Raw genomic sequence first — 18,554 nt, forward strand, 5'->3', positions numbered from 1 at the left:
TGGAAGAAGAATTCTATGTCTTGAATACTTGCAGGGTGGAAACCTTGAAAACCATCTCTCAGGTATGATGGTTCTCAAATTAGACTGTTACTAGTCCATCAAACCATGCTCTTGCATGGCTAGAGTTTTATAGAAGATATTAAGTACTCCCTCCATCCCAAATTGTAAGTCATTCCAAGAATCTTGGAGAGTCAAAGCTTCTCAAGTTTGACCAAAATTATAAAAAAAATTACAAAGATTTATGACATCAAATAGGTATACTATAAAAATATAATTAACAAAGAATCTATTGGTACTTAGTTGGTATCATAAATGTTATTATCTTATTATATAAACTTGGTCAAACTTGAGATGCTTTGACTCTCCAAGATTCTTAAATTTGGGATGGAGGGAGTATCAATTATTGCTTAATGCCGCTTACTAATAAAAATGTTTATATTAAATTGTATTTTCTTTATTTATTTTCTAACATAATAGGCATAATAGATACTTTGTAGTCTTTATACGATCATAACGAACTTACTAATTATTGATCTATATGTTTTTCATTAATATCCATAGTTTTTTTCTTTTGCACAACATCTTTGTGTATATTCAATATGCATTACGTTTAAACCTTATCTTCAATTATGGTGGCTCTTGTTGCAGCTCATATATTATGATGTCGTGCATCTAAATTTTGTTTTTTCAAATTTTATCTGGTTTGCTACAGATTTTTTATCCTCAAGATTATCCATCCTTTGTACTTTTTAAATAATAGGGATTTGATATCGTAACCTGCACTCTTAACTATTAGGATGGCATAACCAGTCATTTGAAATTTGCCAATAGTGATTAGAGTCTACATAATTGATGGTTAGACGTTTTTGATATTTTTGAGAATTTCTAGAATATTTTTTATTATTATAGCGGGTCTTGTGAGGCTTAACGTGGAGGCTCTACATGGGAACTATGGTTAGAATTTATAGAATTTATTTTTTTTCATGCGCAATATGTATTAAGTTCAAACACTATTGCTTATGTATCATTTATTCAAAATTTCTTTTTTATTTTATTAAGAAATATTATATGCCCAAGACTACCCCATTGGCTTTTACAATGTCTCAAATAGTAGTTTTTCCTTGCACCATGGCACTCTAAATGTTGGATTTGTCATAGCAAAAAATTATATGTGTTAGTAGTATTATTTTATAATATAGTGTTTAAATTAAATTGTTAATATTGCTATGACATAATGTTTCTGTCGGATACCGTGAGAAGGGGTACCCTAAGCAAGATCCAAAAAACGACTGCTTAGACTTCGTAAAGATCGAAACCAGCTAAACGCTGCTGGCCTCGGCCGATTCTCCGACTCGCCCGAGGCCCATCACCGCGGGCCTCGGCCGATTCTCCGATTCGCCCGAGGCCCCCTCACCACGGGCCTCGGCCGATCCCCCGCCAAAAGCCTCGGCCGGCCCACCGACCCTCCGTCTCGCGCAAGGCGGGCTCGGCAGCACTCCGCTACCTCTTCCTTCTCCCGTTCCTCTGGCAAAACGTCGTGTCGCATCAACTCAGCCAACTGCTCCCCCTGACAACAGCCGCATGCCCGGCACAGAACAGCAGAGTGGCCGATGGGATAGGAGGCAGGACGGGGCAGGGGTTACCCGCCACTGTACTAACCACCGTGCACATAGGTTGACGCCCATGCCTCACTGTGCTGCCAACTCCTGCACCGAGGACAACGCAGCGTGGGGAGCCACGTCTGGGCTACTGTGGCCTCGGAATCAGTACCCAGGAGCAATAATTCCCTCCAAGGCCTCGGCAGTTTGCTTCAGGGGCTCGACAGCCTGGGGACCCATGTCCGCCAAAGCCTCCCACGATGGCTTGGCCTCGGCACCTACAGAGCACAGCCCCCTACGACGTCATCACACGATGACCTGCACGTCCCCCGGACTGGGCAGGGGTTACCCGTCACTATGCTATCCACCATGCACATGGTTGACACCCATGCCTCACTGTGCTGCCAACTCCTGCTCCGAGGACAACGCAGCATGGGGAGCCACGTCTGGGCTACTGTGGCCTCGGAATCAGTACCCAGGGCCAATAACTCCCCCCAAGGCCTCGACAGCTTGCTTCACGGGCTCGGCAACCTGAGGGTTCATGACCACCGAGCCCCCCACGATGGCTCGGCCTCGGCATCTGTAGAGCCGCTGCTCCCTACGACGTCATTACACGGTGACCGGCACGTCGCCCGCCATGTCCTGCATCAAGCCGCACTGGAGCCCCACGACGCACAAGATCGAGTATGACCAGCATGTCACTTCCGCACGGCAAGGACAGGGCCACTCCATCGACCATACCACAACAGTGGCCGGCTACAGGGCTCGGACACGCCACCCCATTTACAGAGGCGCTATGTAGCAACCTATGTACGGTCCCGGTCCTCCCTTAGAGTATAAAAGGGAGGGACTGGGGCCATTTCTAGGAGAGGAACAACAAGAAGACGAACGTCCCAATAGAACTACACGCTTCCACGCTGCTTGGGAACAACGTCTCAAGCAGTCCGCACCACCCTCGCCGAGACCTGGGGCTAGCTCCCTCTCTCACCTAGCTTGTAACCCCTACTATGAGCACTCAGGTGCAAGAAATACAAGATCGATCTCTCAGACTGGACGTAGGGCCTCGATTGCCTGAACCAGTATAAACCTTGTGTCTCTTTGCATCACCATCCGGGATTAGGGGCACGCAGCATAAATTCACTCGTTGGTTGAGGGACCCCCGGTTCCAAAACACCGACAGTTGGCGCGCCAGGTAGGGGTTCTGCGTGTCAGCTTCGTCATCCTCGCAAGTTCCGGATGGCAGACCACATACGACCATTGCGTCTCGGCACCATAGTTTGGTTCGGGAGCCTAGAGTTCATGTCTCTAGGGCATGAGTACGACATGGTGCTCCTCACTCCTTGAACCCCACCGTCCGACGACGAAGTCGCGCCCCGGCAGCCCAGGCGCAGGCGGCGCCCGGGCGGCCGCTCTCGCCACGCTCGCCAGGCACGGCGCGAGCAAGTCCACCCCGACGCTACACGAGCCTGGGGTGGCGCGCCACTCCCCGCCGATATCCTACGACCAGCTGTTGGTACGGGGTCCCTGGCTGGGGACCTGTCTGACCTGAGCCTGGACAAAGGAAAATCGCCGGTGGCTTACGGTGATGCCCAGTCGTCTAACCCCGCTCCGCCACTCCCTGAAGAGCCGACCCCGGCGGGGCAGAATCTGGAGACGGCCCCGTCCCCATACCCCTTTGGGTTGAGAAATGCCGCCACCTCTTATGCCTACGCTTACGCTGCCGCTCACGAGCACCCCTCGGAACGCCGCCAGCGCTTCGCTCTCGACCTAAGCACCCACTCCGACTCCTCGGACGAGGACGAGGCATGGCCCGGGGTGGATTTCTCCGAATTCCACAACCCTGGGGCTTTGCGCCAATTCTTGGCCGCAGGCGACTACTGCCTTGGCTATTCCGACTCCGACGATGAGGGGACTCACGATCCATCCCGTGAGTGCTTCCACGTCGGGCTCGGGATGCCAAGGGCAGGCGAAGAGGAGGAGAGGACAGGCAACCATTCCCCGCCCCGAGCAGGGGCGGGTGATGCCACACCTCCGCGTCCCGAAGCCCCGACAGCACGGAACGAGAATCCCGTCCGCATGGAGCATCGACGCCCAGACTTGGAGCAGCTCCGTGAGCTTCAAGCCAAGGTTGAACAAGACCGACTCCTTCTGCAACAGCTACGGGACACTCTCGAGCAGGAGCAGCAAGAGCGCGGAGAAGGCGGAGGAGCCCGACGGAGGGCCCGCAACGTCTATCACCGTATCAACGACAACGAGGGGGATGAGCCGCCCCCAATCTTTAACCGCGCTAGCCAGAATGTCGCAGCGGCTGCGATGCTGGTCCGAGCAATGCCCGAGCCCTCCACCACCGAGGGGCGACGGGTCCGCGGAGAGCTCCGCGACCTCCTCGAGACCGCAGCAATGCAGCAGGCCAAAAGTTCCGCCTCCCGCCGACGTGGAGGCACTTCGGAGCAACCCACGGCACGACCTCGCCAAGGCCAGGATGCCTCGGTCCGTCCCGAGCCCACTCGCGCACCGACGGTCAACAGGGCCCTCTCGGTGCGCGACCGACCTGGACACCAACGCGAGGTACAAGGCGACCACGAGGTAGTTGGCAGGCGACGGCGCCACGACGACGGAGCTGCCCGGGGCTACCACCCACACCGAGGCGGTCGCTACGACAGTGAAGAGGACCGCAGTCCTTCTCCCGAGCCACCTGGCCCTCGAGTCTTTAGTAGAGCCATCCGCAACGCGCACTTCCCAGCCCGATTCAGGCAACCTGCCAACCTCACAAAGTATAGCGGCGAAATGAACCCTGAGCTATGGCTAGCCGATTATCGCCTGGCTTGTCAGCTAGGTGGTGCGGACGATGACCTGCTCATCATCCGCAACCTCCCTTTGTTCTTGTCAGACTCAGCGCGAGCCTGGCTCGAACACCTTCCCCCCGCACAAATCCACGACTGGCACGACTTGGTGAGGGTCTTCGTCGGGAATTTCCAGGGCACCTATGTGCGCCCCGGGAACTCCTGGGACCTCAAAGGTTGCCGCCAGAAGCCGGACGAGTCTCTTCGAGATTTCATCCGGCGCTTCTCCAAGAAATGCACCGAGTTGCCCCGCGTCGGTGACTCGGAGATCGTCCAAGCATTCCTCTCTGGCACCTCCTGCCGAGACCTGGTCCGAGAATTGGGCCGGAACGTACCAACCACAGCAGCCGCACTCCTCGACATCGCCACCAACTTCGCCTCGGGCGAAGAGGCGGTTGGGGCCATCTTCCCCAACAACGACGCCAAGGGGAAGCAGAAGGACGAGGCCCCCCAGGCCTCGCCCACCCGCGTCCCCAAGAGAAAGAAGAAGGGTCGCCCAGGGAAGCAGGAGGTCCTCGAGGCCGTCCATGCCGCCACAACAGATCGCAGGAATCCCCGAGGCCCCCGCGGCCCCGGGTTATTTGACGACATGCTGAAGAAGCCCTGTCCTTACCATCAAGGTCCGGTGAAGCATGCTCTCGAGGAATGCACCATGCTCTGGCGTTACTACGCCAGGCTTGGGCTCCCCGACGACGAGGACGCCAGGAAAAGGGGCGCCGGTGAGAGGGATGGCGATAAAGATGATGGGTTCCCCGAGGTACGCAACGCCTTCATGATCTTTGGCGGACCCTCGGCATGCCTCACGGCGCGCCAGCGAAAGAGGGAACGCCGGGAGGTCTTCTCGGTCAAGGTAGCCACCCCCCGGTACCTCGATTGGTCTCGGGAAGCAGTCACCTTTGATCGGGATGACCACCCCGATTATGTTCCGAATCCCGGGCAGTACCCTCTTGTCATCGACCCGATCATTGGCAACACCCGGCTCACCAAAGTGCTCATGGACGGAGGCAGCGGCCTCAATATCCTCTACGTCAACACTCTGGAGCTCCTGGAGCTCGACCAGTCACGGCTTCAAGGCAGTTCCGCGCCCTTCCACGGCATCGTGCCAGGAAAGCGCACACAACCCCTCGGGCGCATCGACTTACCCGTCTGCTTTGGCACTCCCTCCAACTACCGCAAGGAGGTCCTCACCTTCGAGGTGGTTGGATTCAAGGGGGCTTACCACGCCATCTTGGGGCGCCCGTGCTACGCCAAGTTCATGGTGGTCCCCAACTACACCTACCTCAAGCTCAAGATGCCAGGCCCCAACGGCATCATCACCGTCGAGTCCACGTACGAACATGCATACGACTGCGACGTCGAGTGCATCGAGTACGCCGAGGCCATCGCGGAGGCCGAGGCCCTCATCGCCGATCTCGACCAGCTTGCTAACGAGGTTCCCGACGCCAAGCGGTGCGTCGGGACCTTCGAGCCCGCGGAGGACGTCAAGCTCGTCCCTGTCGATCCCACAGTCCCCGACGGCCGGGGACTGAAGGTCAGCGCCACCCTCGACAGCAAATAGGAGGCCGTGCTCGTCGACTTTCTCCGTGCGAACGTCGATATGTTCGCATGGAGCCCCTCGGACATGCCGGGCATACCAAGGGAGGTCGCCGAGCACGCCTTAGATATCCGGGCGGGCTCCAGACCGGCGAGACAGCGCCTGCGCCGGTTCGACGAGGAGAAGCGCAGGGCTATCGGCGAAGAAGTGTAGAAGCTCGTAGCAGCCGGGTTCATCAAGGAAGTATTCCATCCAGAGTGGTTGGCTAACCCCGTATTAGTCAGGAAGAAAAGTGGCAAGTGGAGGATGTGCGTGGACTACACTGGTCTAAATAAAGCGTGCCCGAAGGTCCCGTTCCCACTACCACGAATTGACCAAATCGTCGACTCCACTGCAGGATGCGAAACCCTCTCCTTCCTTGATGCGTATTTTGGTTATCATCAAATCAAGATGAAAGAGTCCGACCAGCTCGCGACTTCTTTCATCACTCCATTCGGCATGTACTGCTACGTGACCATGCCGTTTGGCCTCAGAAACGCAGGGGCTACTTACCAGCGGTGCATGATCCAAGTCTTTGGCGAACACATCGGGCGAACCGTCGAGGCCTACGTGGATGACATCGTAGTCAAGTCCAGGAAGGCCGGTGATCTCGTCGGCGACTTGGAGACTGCCTTCACATGTCTCAGAGAGAAGGGCATCAAGCTCAACCCCGAGAAGTGCGTCTTCGGGGTTCCCCGAGGCATGCTCTTGGGATTCATAGTCTCGGAACGTGGAATCGAGGCCAACCCGGAGAAGGTCTCGGCCGTGACCAACATGGGCCCGATCCGAGACCTCAAAGGGGTGCAGAGGGTCATGGGATACCTCGCGGCCCTAAGCCGCTTCATCTCGCGCCTCGGCGAAAAAGGCCTGCCCCTGTACCGCCTCTTGAGAAAGTCCGAGCGCTTTTCTTGGACCACCGAGGCCGAGGAAGCCCTCGCCAGGCTCAAAGCACTGCTCACCAACCCCCCTGTCCTGGTTCCGCCCACCAAGGGCGAGCACCTCTTACTCTACGTCACCGCGACAACCCAAGTGGTCAGCGCGGCCGTAGTAGTCGAGAGGCAGGAGAAGGGACATGCTCTACCCGTCCAGCGACCTGTCTACTTCATCAGCGAGGTGCTCTCCGAGACTAAGACATGTTACCCCCACATCCAGAAGCTGGTTTACACCGTAGTCTTGGCTCGACGCAAGCTGCGTCACTACTTTGAGTCCCACCCAGTGACTGTGGTGTCGTCTTTTCCTCTGGGAGAGATAATCCAAAACCGGGAGGCCTCGGGTAGAATAGCCAAGTGGGCTGTTGAACTCATGGGGGAAACCTTGTCTTTCGCGCCTCGGAAAGCGATCAAATCACAGGTCCTGGCCGACTTTGTAGCCGAATGGACCGACACGCAACTGCCACCCGTTCAAATCCAATCAGAATGCTGGACCATGTACTTCGACGGGTCTCTGATGAAGACTGGGGCTGGCGCGGGCCTGCTCCTGGTCTCGCCCCTTGGAGTACACATGCGCTACATGATCCGGCTTCACTTCGCCGCCTCCAACAATGTGGCCGAATACGAGGCCCTCGTCAACGGCCTACAAATCGCCATCGAGCTTGGAGTGCGGCGTCTCGAAGTACGGGGTGATTCGCAGCTCGTCGTCGATCAGGTGATGAAAGAGTCAAGCTGCCATGACCCCAAAATGAAGGCGTACTGCACGATAGTACGTCGCCTGGAGGACAAGTTCGACGGCCTCAAACTCAACCACGTCGCTCGAAAGTTCAACGAGGCCGCAGACAAACTAGCAAAGATGGCGTCGGCACGGACCCCGGTTCCCCCGAACGTCTTCGCCAGAGACCTCCACAAGCCATCCGTCGACTACGCCTCGGCGATAGAAGAAGGCCCATCGACCGAGCCCACCGCAGGGCTCGAGGCCCCCTCTACCACCGAGACCTCGCCAGCCAAGCCCGAGGCCATGGCGATTGACGCAGAGCCTCCCAAGGCCGACCAAGGAACGGACTGGCGAGTCCCTTTCCTTGATCGCCTCGTTCAGGGAGAGCTTCCTGCGGACAGATCCGAGGCCCGACGGCTTGCGCGACGCGCCAAGACTTACGTCCTCTGCGACGGCGAGTTGTATAGGCGTAGCCCGTCTGGTATTCTCCAACGATGCATCACCACCGAGGCTGGCCAATCCTTACTTTGGGACTTGCACGCGGGAGTCTGCGGGCACCACGCGGCACCTCGGACGCTCGTGGGTAACGCCTTCCGCTAAGGCTTCTATTGGCCAACCACGGTGGCCGACGCCACGAAGCTAGTACGCTCCTGCGAGGGATGCCAGTACTACGCTCGACAGACGCACCTCCCGGCCCAAGCCCTCCAAACCATCCCCATCACATGGCCATTCGCTGTGTGGGGGCTAGACATGGTTGGGCCTCTGCAGAAGGCACCCGGGGGCTATACCCATCTGCTGATAGCCGTCGACAAATTCTCCAAATGGATCGAGGCTCGTCCGATCACTCAGATCAAATCCGAGCAAGCGGTGCTGTTCTTTACGGATATCATCCACAGGTTCGGGGTTCCTAACACCATCATCACTGACAATGGGACACAATTCACCGGTCGCAAGTTCCTAACGTTCTGCGGCGACCACCACATCCGGGTGGCCTGGTCGGCCATAGGACACCCAAGGACGAATGGCCAAGTAGAGCGTGCCAACGGCATGATCCTACAAGGCCTTAAGCCAAGGATATTCAACCAGTTGAAGAAGTTTGGCAAGAAATGGCTTGCCGAACTCCCGTCAGTCATCTGGAGCCTAAGAAATACCCCGAGCCGAGCCACGGGATTCACACCGTTCTTCCTGGTCTATGGAGCCGAGGCCATCCTCCCCACTGACCTAGAATACGGTTCCCCGAGGCTACAGGCGTACAACGAGCAAAGCAACCGCACTGCCTGCGAAGACGCCCTCGACCAACTGGAGGAAGCCCGAGACGTCGCGCTGCTACACTCGGCCAGGTACCAGCAAGCCCTACGACGCTACCAAGCCCGGCGCGTCCGAAGCCGAGACCTAAAGGTGGGCGACCTGGTGCTGAGACTGAGGCAGAGCAACAAGGGCCGCCACAAGCTGACCCCACCCTGGGAAGGGCCGTACATCGTCGCTTAAGTGCTGAAGCCCGGGACCTACAAGTTAGCCAACGAGAAGGGCGAAATCTTCACCAACGCTTGGAACATAGAACAGCTACGTCGTTTCTACCCTTAAAATTCCAAACGTTGTTTACATTGTTTCTCAAAATACAATAAAGAAGCGTTCTTAGTTGTTATAATTTTTCGAGAAACCCCCCTTATAGACAAGCCGATTGTATAGAACCCAAGGACCGTATGATCGTCTCAAAGGTGAAAAGGCCGGTTGAGCCGTGAGAACGGCCTATGCCTCCGGGCTACGGCAACTCCCTCACCACCTTTTCACCCAAAGGACAGCGTAGGCTCCGAGGAAGTTCTGTACAGAGAGCTTGTCTATCAATAGGGGCTCGACGTCACAATAGCGCTATAAGGGAGACTCGGCTCTGCCTCTGCAAAGCCGGGCCTCCCTTGGGGGCTAGAAAGAGGGAACCCCCTAAGTCCCGAACACCGTTTGTTAATGGTCTTTCAAAAAATTTTCTACGCCAAACTCTCTCGCGCTCCGACGGGACCTTCACGAGAAACCCAAAGACCAAAAGCTTGTCTCGAGGCCAAAGGGCCGGTCGAGTCGTGAGAACGGCCTACGCCTCTGGGCTACGGCAGCTCCCTCACCACCCTTCGCCAAAGGACGGCATAAGGTTCCGAGGAATTTCTTTACGGGTTCCCAAGATCGAGACAGAGGGCACATGCTCGAAGTAGAACAGAAACGGTTAAAAGACCCACGCACGCAAATACTTTAAAGGCCTCGACGGCCACAAAAACGTCACGATACAGCAACTAACGCAATCCGGTTACATGGCCCCTTTTGGCCCAGGTCAAAACTCAAGGATCGGCAGCTGGCGCGGGAGGGACCACCTCTTCTTCAAACAGACCAGCCAACGCTGTGCCAGGTGCCTCGGCCGCCTCCAACAGCCTCGCGACCTCTGCATCAGCCTCCTCGTCATCTTCTGGCAACACATAGCCGTCGCTGACAGCCTCGAGGTTGATGGCGTAGTGCGAGGAGACGACGGCCAGGGCGCGCTTGACACCCGTGTGCAACGCCCCTCGGAGTCTCTCGCGGACGTGGCCGCTCAACGCAATCAGGCGGCTCCCAAGGGAGCTAGCTGATTGGACCTCCTCGACGTCCAGAGCCTCGCAGGCGGTCCGGACAGCGCTGCGCAGCGCCTCGTGCTCCCGGACCTCGACATCCAGCGCTGCTTGCGCTGCGACGGAGGCCTCAGCCGCCTGGGAGGCCTCTTTCTCCAGATTTACGTCGCGATGAGGGGTCAGGAGTCAAACGCGAACTAGAGCAAATGGAGCGAGGAACATGGTTCAGCGGAACTTACCCTCGGCCTTGCTCTTCCAGGCTGAGACGAACTCCCCTCGGCGGGATCTGGGACTGGCTGCCCCACGGTACCAGCCGCCTCGACGTCCGCCGCCTCCTTCCCATGGGAGGAATCATCAGACGAGATTGCCTGAATCAGGGGCGGCGCCAAAACTTGCTCTGTCTCCATCTCCATCGCCTCGGTCTCGACGGACCCGGGGGCTCTGGCCTCCGCCATCTCTACCTCGATGGCCCCGGCGTCCACCGCCCTGACGTCGGAGGTCTTGGGGGCTCTGGCCTCACCCTCAATGGCCTCGGCAATAGCAGACGCCCCAGCCTCCTTCGCCCCAAGACCCACAACATCGTGAGGCATGGGCTCCTCCTCCACTCGCTCCGCGGCCGCCTCGGCCCCCTTTTCCTGGGCAGCCGCCTCCTCCAAAACGGCTTCGCCCGACGCCGTGCCGCGTCGCACGCCAGCCTGCGCCTCCGCTGCCTGATGGGCGGAGGAGCTAACGCTCACCTTGAGCGCCTTATGGGGCGCCAAGGGAGGATCTCCCACCAGAAGCGTCTGACTGGAAGAAAAGACACTCCCAAGGTCAGCATGCAACCAAGGGGCAAACAAGAAGTACCACGGACTCCACCAGAGAAGACGCTTACCGCGAACAGGGATGCAGCCGCTTCGACACCGCCAGCCTCCTCTGCAACGGCGGCGGTGGTGGCAGCAGCGCGGCCTCGGGGTCCACCAGTGCCAGCTGGCCTCCGTCGGACCCCGGCACCTCCTCGACCCTTCGCGGAGATAATGGGGACGCCCCCACCGTCACCCGCTCCACCTCCACCGTCGAACCCATCGGGCTGACGGCACGCTCCTCCGACACCCGCGCCTCGGGTGTGTCGGCCTCGGCCCCGGGACGGGCCGCCACTGGCCCCGGGACACCTCCTCCTCCTCCTAGGGGCGTCAGGCTCCTTGCCGGCGCCCCGAGAACCATCTCCCTGATGTCGGGGAGGTGTTCCAGGCAGGCCGTCCCCACCTCGCACCCGCCGCCGTCGCTCGAAGAATCCGACACCGACGACGAGGGAGACGGTTCCAACGGGAGACCGTCGAGCTTCTGACGCCGGCGACGGGCGTCCAGCTTTTCGCGCGCAAGGATCTTCTTCGTGCGCTTCGCCTCCTTGGCATCTTTCTTCTTCTTCTCCTCCTCGGCACGCGCCCTGTTCACGGATCGCCGCCGGGCATCCTCGGGAACGGGTGGCGAGGAGCCTCGCACGTCTCTTATCCCCTGTGAGAACGACGAAGTAAGACAACAGACAAAAAAAGGCGAAAAACAAGAAGGCCGCGAAAGCCTCGACAACATCCAACTTACCAGCGAGACATACCCCCGCGACGGGCGCATCGGGAACGGCATCAAATCGTCGATCTTCGGCTTCCCGTCCACCGCTTCTCTCACCCGACGCAGGGTCTCGTCGTCGGTAAGGGCGAAGGCGGACATCTTGACACCGACGATCGAATCGCCCGGGGTCATCTCGAACAGCCGCCGCCGCCGGGCCATCAGCGGCAACACCCTCCGGCGGTGAAAAGCCGCCACAACCACGGCCGCCGAAAGGCCGTGGTCACGCAGCTTCCCCAAGGCCCTCAAGAGCGGTTCCAGCCTAGGCTGATCGGCCTTGATGACGCCGTACCCCCATTTCTCTGGTTGACTCTCTACAACCCGCCCGGTATAAGGGGGAAGTCCTCCGCCGTCGTTGTGGAGGTAGAACCAGCCGTCATACCAACGACGGTTGGACGTTGACAGTTGGGCCGGGATGTAGAGGGACTGCCGGTCTTGGCGCACGTGAAGGGTGCAGCCGCCGGCCCTCTGCGCCTTCCGAGCCCCCCTCGTTCCCCCCGGCTTGGTGGTGAACGTCGCTCGAAACAAGTGGAGCCACAACTCCCAGTGGGGAGCGATCCCCAGGTACCCCTCACAGACGGCGACGAAGATGGCCGCCTGCGCGATGGAGTTGGGGCTGAAATTGTGCAGCTCCACGCCATAGTAGTGCGGGAGTGCCCGCATGAAGTTATCCACCGGCGACCCGAAGCCTCGCTCGTGGAAGACGACGAAGCTCACCACGTAACCGTCGCGTGGCCTCGGCTCCGGCTCGTTCCCCGGAGCAATCCACTCCGGCTCGTCGGGGTCGGTGATCGGGCGAAGAAGACCGGCCTCCACGAGCGATTGCAGCTTCTCCTCGGTGACGTCGGACCGCTCCCAGGGATCCGCCGGGAGGATGACGGGACCACCAGCCATTGCGCGGCGGAGGACGCTGCTACGGCGGTAATCTCTCTCCCTCTCTCTCTTTCGGTCTCTCGCCCTCGCCCTTCTCTTCCCCGGCGCTCTATGCTCTCAGCAACGGCACGGAGGCAGCAAAAGCGAACGCGGAAAAGGTAAGGAGGGGGAGGGCGAGGCTGTTTGCGTATTTATGCAGGGACGAGTCGAAACCACCGGGCGACGAAATCGGGGAAGTTTCCCCCAAAAAATCCGCTGCGGTTACCCAGATCCGATCTTACCGCCCACGCGCCCACTCCCTCATTAATTGCGGGTGCAGTTACGTCCCGTCGGCTGAAGCCACGTCGCGTCCAACCGCAGCAACAACAGGCGCTGTTTCACCTCCCCGAAAAAGCCGCCTCAAAAGGCGCGCCTGCCGTTATTGGCCGTAGGGAGAGGGATAGCCCCCACCCGATTCCTTTCGGGTAAAGGAACTGGGCACCGAGCCCGCTACGGTCCAGGGGTTCGAAGACTGGGCCCCTAGGGGTTTCGACAGCCGCCCCAGGGCAACAGAGTCAGGGGCGACTACGGGCGAGCCTATACGAGGCCGAGGCCCAAGCAAGCGAAACGCTTGGGACGCCCTGTGTCGTGTCCGAGACCGGTAGGGAGGTCTCCGAATGGGATCCCACCGTAGGGAGGCACCGAGCCACCGAGGCCCAGCGAACGGCCTCGGCACCCACTAGAGAAACCCTCCGGTACTCTTGGAGCGCGTCTCCGGACCGCTAGCCGACCCCCAGCGAACGGGGTACGGGCCTCCACTCGGACTTACCCGATAACAGCTCACCGGAAATGCCGTTGCTCGCGCCCACCGAGGGTAGCCTGGCATCTTCCACCCCTCCTTCCGAGCGAAAAGGAAGCGCGAGGGTCGAATAAAAAGTCAGGAGAACCCCTGACGGCCCTCCTGCTCCGCGCAGAGGCTAAGGGACTCTTTCTGCAGAACATTGCCGAGGCCCAGCGACTTGGGCTCGCACACGAGGAGGCTCGGCAAAACAGACCCTCCTTCCGAGCGAAAAGGAAGCGCGAGGGTCGTTCAAAAAGCCGGAAGAACTCCTGACGGCCCTCTTGCTCCGTGCAGAGGCTAGGGAGCTCCTTCTGCAAAGGACGCCGAGACCCCGCGACCTAGGCTCGCACCCGAGGGGGGCTCGGCGGACAGACCCTCACGCGCGAGGGGCGAACCAAAAGCCAGGGGACCTCTGACCGCTCTCTCGCTCTGTGCGAGAGACTCGGGGGCTCCTCCTGCAACTTTGCCGAGACCCAGCGGCTCAGGCTCGCACACGAGTGGGCTCGGCAAACAGCCCCCCGTCCGAGCGAAAAGGACGTGCGGGAGACGGACAAAAAAGTCGGGAGGACCCCTGACCACCCTCTCGCTCCGTGCGGAGGCTCGGGGGCTCTTCCTGCACCCAAGAAAAAAAAACAAGCGACCCGAGCCCGTTACGGTCCAGGGGTTCGAAGGCTGGGCCCCCAGGGGTTTTCGACAGCTGCCCTAGGGCAAAAGAGTCAGGGACGACTACGGGCAAGCCTGTACGAGCGCGCCCTGTGTCGTGTCCGAGACCGGCAGGGAGGGAGGTCTCCGAATGGGATCCCACCGTAGGGAGGCACCGAGCCACCGAGGCCCAGCGAACGGCCTCGGCACCCACTAGAGAAACCCGCCGGTATTCTTGGAGCACGTCTCCGGACCGCTAGCCGACCCCCAGCGAACGGGGTACGGGCCTCCACTCGGACTTACCCGATAACAGCTCACCGGAAATGCCGTCGCTCGCACCCACCAAGGGTAGCACGGCATCTTCCACCCCTCCTTCCGAGCAAAAAGGAAGCGCGAGGGTCGAATAAAAAGTCGGGAGAACCCCTGACGGCCCTCTCGCTCCAGGCGGAGGCTAAGGGGCTCTTTCCGCAACATCGTCGAGGCCCCGCGATCCGAACTCGCACCCACGGGCCCGGCAAACACGATGAAAACGCCTCACTCGAAAGAGAAAAAAGCCCCTGAAGAAGTGAAATCACTCCTCCAGGGCCTCGGGGGCTACACCCGGCGGGTGCGCTCGCGCGCACCCACCGAAGTCTTGAAAACAAAACACCATCCCGACAGGAACTATCAAGAGCCAATTCTCGTCAGAACCTCAGGGGGAGTGCCTCCACTCCCCCCAAGGCTCGGGGGCTACTGTCGGATACCGTGAGAAGGGGTACCCTAAGCAAGATCCAAAAAACGACTGCTTAGACTTCGTAAAGATCGAAACCAGCTAAACGCTGCTGGCCTCGGCCGATTCTCCGACTCGCCCGAGGCCCATCACTGCGGGCCTCGGCCGATTCTCCGATTCGCCCGAGGCCCCCTCACCACGGGCCTCGGCCGATCCCCCGCCAAAAGCCTCGGCCGGCCCACCGACCCTCCGTCTCGCGCAAGGCGGGCTCGGCAGCACTCCGCTACCTCTTCCTTCTCCCGTTCCTCTGGCAAAACGTCGTGTCGCATCAACTCAGCCAACTGCTCCCCCTGACAACAGCCGCATGCCCGGCACAGAACAGCAGAGTGGCCGATGGGACAGGAGGCAGGACGGGGCAGGGGTTACCCGCCACTGTACTAACCACCGTGCACATGGGTTGACGTCCATGCCTCACTGTGCTGCCAACTCCTGCACCGAGGACAACGCAGCGTGGGGAGCCACGTCTGGGCTACTGTGGCCTCGGAATCAGTACCCAGGAGCAATAATTCCCTCCAAGGCCTCGGCAGTTTGCTTCAGGGGCTCGACAGCCTGGGGACCCATGTCCGCCAAAGCCCCCCACGATGGCTTGGCCTCGGCACCTACAGAGCACAGCCCCCTACGACGTCATCACGCGATGACCTGCACGTCCCCCGGACTGGGCAGGGGTTACCCGTCACTATGCTATCCACCATGCACATGGTTGACACCCATGCCTCACTGTGCTGCCAACTCCTGCTCCGAGGACAACGCAGCATGGGGAGCCACGTCTGGGCTACTGTGGCCTCGGAATCAGTACCCAGGGCCAATAACTCCCCCCAAGGCCTCGACAGCTTGCTTCACGGGCTCGGCAGCCTGAGGGTTCATGACCACCGAGCCCCCCACGATGGCTCGGCCTCGGCATCTGCAGAGCCGCTGCTCCCTACGACGTCATTACACGGTGACCGGCACGTCGCCCGCCATGTCCTGCATCAAGCCGCACTGGAGCCCCACGACGCACAAGATCGAGTATGACCAGCATGTCACTTCCGCACGGCAAGGACGGGGCCACTCCATCGACCATACCACAACAGTGGCCGGCTACAGGGCTCGGACACGCCACCCCATTTACAGAGGCGCTATGTAGCAACCTATGTACGGTCCCGGTCCTCCCTTAGAGTATAAAAGGGAGGGGCTGGGGCCATTTCTAGGAGAGGAACAACAAGAAGACGAACGTCCCAATAGAACTACACGCTTCCACGCTGCTTGGGAACAACGTCTCAAGCAGTCCGCACCACCCTCGCCGAGACCTGGGGCTAGCTCCCTCTCTCACCTAGCTTGTAACCCCTACTACGAGCACTCAGGTGCAAGGAATACAAGATCGATCTCTCAGACTGGACGTAGGGCCTCGATTGCCTGAACCAGTATAAACCTTGTGTCTCTTTGCATCACCATCCGGGATTAGGGGCACGCAGCACAAATTCACTCGTTGGTTGAGGGACCCCCGGTTCCAAAACACCGACAGTTTCTTTAAAATGTATAAACTTATTTAAGATAACTTAGGAAATTTATTACCATGGAGTATTGATATAACTAAAAATTGTTAGTCCTTTCTATGCGCTTTCTTACATATTTTTTTCCATGCTTCATAAGATATTAAAATAAATATTTATCTAATGCGTACATATTTACTTGATCTACATGGTGAAATATTATGTTTACTTTTAACTTAAGCACGTACAAAGTGTGTAACTTAAAAATATATGGATGTTGACTTAATTTTTTGTTATAGGTTATATTAGCATTTACATGTGGATTTGAGAGATATTTTTGTTATTTTTTTTAAATGCATAGGTGGATAATTGATATACAAATTAAAAGGTTTACTTTCTAATCTCTTTCATGATGGCATATATTGGTAATTTAAATGCAAATTTATTAATTTGTATTATTTTTTATAATGGCATATGTGGGTAATTCGTGAAAAATATGAGAAAGTTATTTTAAATTATCTTTCATAATAGTAGAGTTGGGTATAGATACAAAGTTTGAGAGTCATTATGAATAATCTTTTATTAATGCAAGTGTGGGTAATTTAATTTTGAAATTTCTTTCATAATGGCAAAGGTAGGTGATTCTTTTATAAAACATAATAGATCTAATAGCTATTATTAGCACTAATGATTACATAATACCAAACTAAAGGCTAGATGTTTCTGTTTATTTTTTGGAATGATCTTTTCTTTCTAGCATATCTAGTGAGAATTAATGTAGCCTATAATTAGTAATAGTAAGATTTTGTATGTAGCCCTTTAAAAAAGATTTTGTTTGTAATCTCTGCAATTTACTTCTTCAATAGTGCACTTTATACATGCTTCTACAGATGAATCCCACGGATTAAATTGGTGCACACGTTACAAAATAATTAAGGGGATTTGTGAGGGCTTACACTACCTTCATAATGGATCTAACCATCCTGTTTATCATCTGGACTTAAAGCCTGGGAATATATTGCTGGATGAGGACATGGTGCCTAAAATAGGGGATTTTGGTTTGTCACAACTCTTTGATTCAACACAAACACATGTCACGTCAACAGTTATAGGAACACGGTAAGTTAACTGTTCATGAGAACAATAAACTTCTGTTACCAACTTTTTTTTTATTAAAAATCTAACTGTATTTTCATACCGTGCAGCGGATACATGCCACCAGAGTACATCACGAGCCACAAAATCACAAACAAGTTTGACATATTCAGCTTGGGTGTTATCATCATACAAATAGTTGCAGGACCTGAGGGCTACACAAAAAGCGATGAAATGCCCTCCCAACGATTTATTGAGCTTGTAGGAAACAAACTTGCTGTGTCTTAATTGAATACCAGTCCCTTTTTGCAACAAAATATTTGTTGTCTTACCTGTGCTGCAGTCATGCCACCTAAGCTTTTCTGTAATTATGTGTCAATATCGCAGGTACATGGAAACTGGTGTAAGAGGTTTCAGGAAACAATCCCGGCACATACATCACAAGAAATTAAGACAGCCCGTCGTTTGAGAAAAGAAATTCAGACATGCATTGAAATAGCATTAAGATGTGTGGAGGCTGATCGAGAGAAAAGGCCTACTATAAGCGAGATTCTTGATGAACTGAACAAGTTTGATACATCCGCCTTCAATGAACTAAGTAAGATGAATAATATTGCCAACAGCTCACCTATAAGCCAGGTACATACTATCACACTGGTCATCCTATTCTTGTGTTGTCATCTGCAAAAGCAATGTGCGTGTACACAATGCTTCTCCGAACAATTTACTATCTTTCACCTAAAATATTACATTGCTTCTTCTTTCCATTAGTTTATATTCCTTTGCTCACTCTATGTGGATGTGGAAGGACTAATCTGACTACCCGGCATATCTTCCAATTTACCACTCATATACTTCCTATCCTTTTTCCCATGTCTTGTACTATTATATTAATTTTAGCACATGAAGGAAAATTTGTTTTTTTCTTTCCTTCTCAGCCCCTCTCTTAGTAGCATTTCTATAACATGGAATCCTGAATGAAAGACCCAATACTCCCTCTGTTGTTCTAAATTGTAAATCATTTTGGTTTTTCTA

The 18,554-nt window shown here is 56.0% G+C and overlaps 1 protein-coding gene across 1 annotated transcript in view; it reads left to right on the top strand.

Annotated features, from left to right (window-relative positions):
- The window catches only part of LOC136489038 (cysteine-rich receptor-like protein kinase 44), a 33,167-nt gene extending 14,647 nt beyond the window's left edge, over positions 1–18,520 (top strand). Inside the window, exons 2-5 of the mRNA XM_066485784.1 lie at positions 7–62; positions 17,315–17,543; positions 17,630–17,780; positions 17,907–18,520. Of these exons, the coding sequence (XP_066341881.1) occupies positions 7–62; positions 17,315–17,543; positions 17,630–17,780; positions 17,907–18,290 (820 nt within the window). The 3' untranslated portion in view covers positions 18,291–18,520. The remainder of the gene's footprint in view (positions 1–6; positions 63–17,314; positions 17,544–17,629; positions 17,781–17,906) is intronic.
- The last annotated feature ends 34 nt before the right edge of the window (positions 18,521–18,554 follow it).

Source organism: Miscanthus floridulus, chromosome 10 (genome assembly GCF_019320115.1).
Source record: "Miscanthus floridulus cultivar M001 chromosome 10, ASM1932011v1, whole genome shotgun sequence".
Classification (NCBI taxonomy): Eukaryota; Viridiplantae; Streptophyta; class Magnoliopsida; order Poales; family Poaceae; genus Miscanthus; species Miscanthus floridulus.